Source organism: Amblyomma americanum, chromosome 1, assembly GCF_052857255.1.
Source record: "Amblyomma americanum isolate KBUSLIRL-KWMA chromosome 1, ASM5285725v1, whole genome shotgun sequence".
In the NCBI taxonomy this organism is placed as follows: domain Eukaryota; kingdom Metazoa; phylum Arthropoda; class Arachnida; order Ixodida; family Ixodidae; genus Amblyomma; species Amblyomma americanum.
Genome location: NC_135497.1, coordinates 126846003 through 126852110, shown reverse-complemented (window position 1 = coordinate 126852110; position 6108 = coordinate 126846003). Strand labels below are relative to the sequence as shown.

The window sequence follows — 6108 nt, the reverse complement described above, 5'->3', positions numbered from 1 at the left end:
GCTAAAGCTTACTCATTCGCATTAGACACTCGTCACTGTCCATTTTTTAACCTCGCAGCAAGAAACGGGCGCCTTACCTCCAGGGCCGGTGTACAGCACGTCAAACTGAACGATGCTAAACACTAGCGGCACGAACGCATCTGACCGCGTGCGTTTGTTGATGACGGAAGGATGGACGGAGTTATATGAAATCTCGACCCTTCCAAAAAAATTTGTTGGAAACTTTTTCCCGCGTAATGAGCCTTCCCCCCCAAACTGATGTCAACTTTTCTGGAAAAAGTGGGTCCATTACGCGAGTAAATACGGTAAATACTCGTTAAGTCGAGCCCCGTTAATTCGGAAAATTTACGTGCGAAAAACTTTTTTTTCCCCCTTTGCAAGTGTCGTCCATCCTTCCACCCATATCAGTCGCCAACGGAACCACGCGGTCAGCCGCTATCATGACGCCGGCTTTTAGCATCGTCCGCTGCAAAAGGCTGGCTGCTATCGCGCCTTCCAATGATTGAGTGGCAGTAGACGGCATCCGCCCCAATTGCCCATGGCACGATAAGGCGAACATAGTGAAAACGAGGCTTGCACAACCGGAGAAGCGCTGGCACTCGGCGAAGTTCTCCCCCTGCCCACCCCCCATGATAGAGCTAGGGTCAAAAGGTCGCTGCGCAGCATCTTGGCGAACTGCCAAGAAATGCGTTGTGGACCGTGACGGTGCGAAACGGAGGGAAGCTTTAACGAATGACGCTTTTTTTTCCTTTCAAATTCTTAGGCAAAAATCGGCGGTGTGTGGGTTCATTATGCAAGTGACTTCGTTACGCGAGTAAATACCGTACAGGTACGGTAATGCAAATGGTTATGGTCAGTTCTTTCGAGGCCATTCGATAATTCGAACATCGGATAATTATAACTTTTTTCCCGGTTCCATTAAGTTCGAATTAAAGAGCTTTTACTGTATACATATATCATAAGCCCTCCATTCCCTGCCCTAGTGTGTTCTCAAGGAGAGAAGTAGGATTTTAGGCAAGAAATTGGGTTTAACCTGAGTTTTACGAAGTGTGCTTTGGGTGCATGAATGGGTCAAATCTCGTTTAACCCCAATACGAAAAGCTCTACCTGCATATGGTTACAACACCCGAAACTACCCTTCTTAAAGTAAATGGATAATGATTGGCACAGCAAACAGTACTGGCAGTTAAACAGATTGAAGTGTCCTTATAAAGGCTATTAGAGAACTGATGAAAATACGTTTGCCTTCCTTATTTCAGAGTCAAACAGCAATATCAAATGCTTTACGCGACACTGCCAGCAGCCAACACCTTGTCCTCAGAGTCTGTGTGGAGTGAGGCGAGCCTTTATCCTCCCCTCTCACGACCTTCTGGCAGTGCCAGTATGGCTCCGCCATCTTTGGGGCGAGGACGGTACATTTGGTGTTTTACATGCTCTTGAAAGTTTTCGTCATCAGCACTCTCGGCCATTGGTCTCTATGGTTTTATGGCCATTTACAACTTTTACGTGTCAATTATATAAATTTCTGAAGGCACCTTTTTCTAATCCTTATCGCTTTCTATTGTATAACATTTGCATTCCATCACATTATATATAGTATTTTTTATCCATGTTGCTTTGTATTGTATAATGTTATTCTCACTGTATGTTCCTTACTGCAAAATTGTTCCATTTACAGATTTACCTTTACTGTAGGCATGAAGGATCAGTTGCCAGGAGACAGGCTAAGAACCTTGTCAAGCTGCTCCTGTAGCTGATTTTTGTTCTTACCCGTGCATTTGTTTCTGTAATTAAAAAAATGCTAAATAAACTGAATTCATGAACAACAGCCAAAGCCATGAAGAGAACTTTACACACCATATACAAACAGTACCTTTAATGCAGAAAAAACCTTAGACAAGAGACTGCTTTTATGAAAACTGCTCCTGCAGCGTGATCCAAACAATAGGAATCTTCAAAAACAACACGGGCATGTGCCAGTCTTGTTTTTTGAGAATGAACGCAAAATAATGCAGCAGGTTCTTCCTGAACATGATTTAACAATAACAAACATGATACACTTTTTTGCCAGTGTTTATCGGAACTGAAAGTTGAAACCTCCAGGGAATCCACCAAATCCTGAGTTATGTTGAAAAGAATTGGCGTTTGTCGAGAAGGAGAATCCAGGTGTCTCAAAAAAGAATGTCCGGAAAACATGGGGGTTGGGGTCTGTGAAAGTGAAAAAAGCAGTTATTACCAAATGTACAACTAGTACACCTCTCAACACTGCCTACAAAAGCTTCTTCACCATACCTGAAGAACAGCCTTCCATCTCATCCAAGTCTCTCCCTTCATCATAACGCATTCGCTTCTTGGGGTCAGAAAGAATGTTGTAGGCCTCGCCAAGCTCTTTGAATTTTTTTTCCTGTTCACGCTTCATGTCCTCGGAAGCATTGGAATGTCGATCTGGGAGTGAGAACAGAATGCTATCAAAAGAAATCCCACCAACAAAAACCTACTACCTATAGCAGGAAAGCCCAAAAACAGCAACACTTGTTTAATAGCACTGTTTTACACCAAGGTGTTCATACCGCATACTTCATTCACTTTCGCTGTTTTACATTTCTCTTCTTATGATCTTGCAACTTTAAAATGGAGCAACAAGTATATGGAATTAAAGTAGAAAATTGAGTTTGCAAACAAATCAGATAATCATGCACTCTAGGTTTAACCCACATACACACGAATGAAGCTAGATAAAGAAAAGTTGGTGGATTTAAGCCAACTACGGTAGAATCTATGATATGATCACAGCAGATACAATTTTCGGGGTGGTACAATGTGTAAAATTCCCTGGCCAGAGTGCAAAAGGAAGTACAACGTGCAGAATTTCAGATGTTTCAAACACACTCCATGCCACTACATATGACGTGATTACATGAGCTGTGACCCCAATCTCGCAGATTTGAGCTTTAAATGCATATCGCTGATGCCATGACCGCCAGTTACACAGTACGCACGAGTAGTGAGCAGTAGCATGGCTGTAAATAAACCCAAATCAGCCATAAGAAGATCGGCATAAATGCATTTCTGGTAGGGGTGTGCAAATACTCGAATTTGAATCAAATAGCAAATGTTCAAATTATTCGATTCGTGAATCGAATATCTAAAATTCAGGTGACCGAATGGTATCAGGTGACCGTGCCGGTGCAAGATCTGCCATTCCTCCTCCTCCCAATTCTCCAGTGCAGTCATTGATTTTCTAATCGTGCAACGCACATTTTTAATCTACAGCCGCCACACAGCAGGCGGAAATAAATTCTCAATAGCACAAACCTGACAGCACTCGTGACGCAACCGAATCATGAACAGCTGCAAAAAAAATCCACTTCACGCGGCCGGAACGTCGCTAGCGCAGCACGAGCGACAGCAACCACAGCAGAACACAAGCCACAGTAGGTGTGCACCTTTTAAGACTTTAAGACTTTTTATTCTGCTGTTGACACGCGTGAAACTAGTTTTCCTATGAAATTTTGTGGTGAACGCCAATACGCCGGCCTGTGAGGTCACTATTAGTGACTACGATAAGAGCACCATCTACTTCTATTCACCATTTTGTTCACAAGCCATCCTACTCCAATAAATATTCATTCATAAGACATGCAGTTATGTAGAAATGTTTAGCTTTCAGAAGAGAGCAGCATGCCACAACTAGAAAACAACAGCACTGAACTGAACAAAACAGGTGGTGGTGATGAATGCACGCAGCGCCACCCGTCAAGTGCAAGAAATTTTCTAATCCTGGTTGTACGCGCACCCACACTGCTGCACTGTCAGTGCTTCACAGTTCCGTGTCTCTATAGTTCTGTTTTCCGCGTCTCTGCGCTGTTTAGTTCAGCTGTGTGGACCAAAGGCGCAATAGGATTGTATCTGTATGCAGTGCCTGTCTCAGCAACATGGCTGATCGCACGAAAAGTGCGATCTGGAAACATTTCGTCAAGGATGATCCGCAGGAATCGACATGCAAGATGTGCAACGACAAACTTGGGACGCCATTGGGCACAACGACACCGCTGGCAAACCACCTAGGGAACAAACATTACGCTTTGCACAGAGCGTTTCTGGTGGCAAGCGGGAAGCGAACAAGCTTCGGCAGCAGCGCAGCATCGCAGCCTTCTATCAAATGTAAGTTTGACAAGGCCAAGGAGTTGGCACAGCTCCGAAGACAAATCATGAGGTGGATTGCTGGGATGCTGGCACTAGACCTGCAGCCAAACCACTGTTGAAACACAGCTGGTCTCCAGGGAAGCGCACGCTTTTCTTCTTATGGCCTTCGCAATGGAGTGTTTCCACAACGCATTTCTTGGCAGTGCGCCAAGATGCTGCGTAGTGACCTTTTGACCCCAGCTCTGTCATGGGGGGTGGGGAGAACTTGGCAGAGTGGAGCGCTTCTTGGGTTGTGCAAGCCACTGGCCCACCACTCCGCCACTGGGACCAGACCCCTGTTCTTCCATTGGGACCGCCGTTCACATGGAAGAACGCGCGCTCCCTCCTAGTTCAGCCCGCATCAGTGGTAAACTGTCAAGCCTTTATATATTCCACCTCTTGCGCTCTACGCAAACGCTGCGTAGTCGGCTCCTTTACCACAGGAGAAATCTGAAACAACAGATTAATGTTTGCGCGCTTTCTCCTTTAGCCCAGCCCGACTGTGTATAGCCGAATATATGCTTCGAGCACAAACGTCAACACAATATACCCTTATAGTCTATCAGCCTCTGTAGTTCGTCTTCCGGCAGGTCTGAACGAGTGTGCAGAACGATATGCGCAGTCACTGCCATGATGGTCAGACGAGTCAACGGGATATCGGGAGAGGCAATCTACATCGGTGTGTAACTGACCGGACTTATAGACAACGGTGTAGTCGTAGTCTTGTAGACGTAAAGCCCAGCGATCTAGCCAGCCAGTAGGATCTTTCAGTGAGAGCCAGCAGAGCGCATGGTGGTCTGTGACAACCGTAAAAGGGCGGCCGCATAAAACGGGCGAAATTTTCCAGTGGCCCACACGAGGGTTTCCAAGGGCCCATACGAGGGCCAAGCACTCGCGTTCCGTGATGGAGTAATTGCGCTCTGATGTAGAGGGGTGGCAGCTGGCGTAGGCGATGGCACGGTCAGACCCAGATTGCCGTTGAGAAAGGACAGCGCCGATTCCATGACCGCTGGCGTCAGTGCGGGCATCAGTGGGAGCGGCCACATCGAAGTGTGCCAAGATGGGCGAGGTGATGAGCTTCGAGCTTAAAGCGGCAAAGGCGTTTTCTTGTAGGTGTCCCCAGGTGAAAGTCGTCCTTTTTTAGCAGATCACTGAGGGTGTGGGCGATATCAGCAAAGCCGGGCACAAATCGGCGGAAGTAGGAGCCCAGCCCCAAGAAGCTGCATACATTGTTGCAGGAACGCGGCACCGGGAGTCTTTCACAGCTCGGATCTTAGCTGGATCAGGGTGAGCAGATAGTGAGCTGACGACACGCGAAACGGCATTTGGAGGAGTTGAGCTGCAGGCCGGCATTACTGAAAAGTGAAAGAATCTTGGAAAGGTCATCGAGGTGAGAGGAAAAGCTGGGGGAGAAGACAATGACATCGTCGAGATAGCAGAGGCACGTGGACCATTTGAATCCATGCAGAAGGGTGTCCATCATATGCTCGGAGGTGGCCGGCGCATTGCATAAGCCAAAAGGCGTATCTCTGAACTGATACAGCCCATCAGGCGTCACAAACGCGGTCTTCTCAGGGGCCTGGCCATCCACTGCTATCTGCCAATAGCCGAAGCAAAAATCTATGGAGGAGGAGAATTTGGCACCGTAGAGGCAATCAAGGGTGTCATCGATGCATGGGAGGGAGTTATACATCCTTTTTGGCTATCTTGTTCAGGTGGCGATCGCCAACACAAAAACACCATGAGCCATCCATTTTCTTCACAAGGATGACTGGCGAGGCCCAGTGGCTGTAAGAGGGTTCGATAATGTCCTTATCAAGCATCTTCGTAACCTCGGCACGTTAATGACCTTGCGCTCAGCGTGGGAGACTCTGTATGGTCGACGACTGATAGGAGAGGCATACCCGGAGTCGATGTGGTGCT

The 6108-nt window shown here is 46.9% G+C and overlaps 1 protein-coding gene across 9 annotated transcripts in view; it reads right to left on the bottom strand.

The window, feature by feature from the left end:
- Positions 1 to 1861: 1861 nt before the first annotated feature.
- The window catches only part of LOC144113640 (dnaJ homolog subfamily C member 7-like), a 129291-nt gene continuing 125044 nt past the window's right edge, over positions 1862 to 6108 (bottom strand). For all 9 annotated transcript variants that reach the window (XM_077646824.1, XM_077646827.1, XM_077646826.1 and 6 more), the window contains 2 exons: positions 2293 to 2445; positions 1862 to 2208 (listed from right to left, as the gene is read on the bottom strand). In XM_077646824.1, coding sequence (XP_077502950.1) covers positions 2075 to 2208; positions 2293 to 2445 — 287 coding nt within the window. In that variant the 3' untranslated portion in view covers positions 1862 to 2074. The remainder of the gene's footprint in view (positions 2209 to 2292; positions 2446 to 6108) is intronic.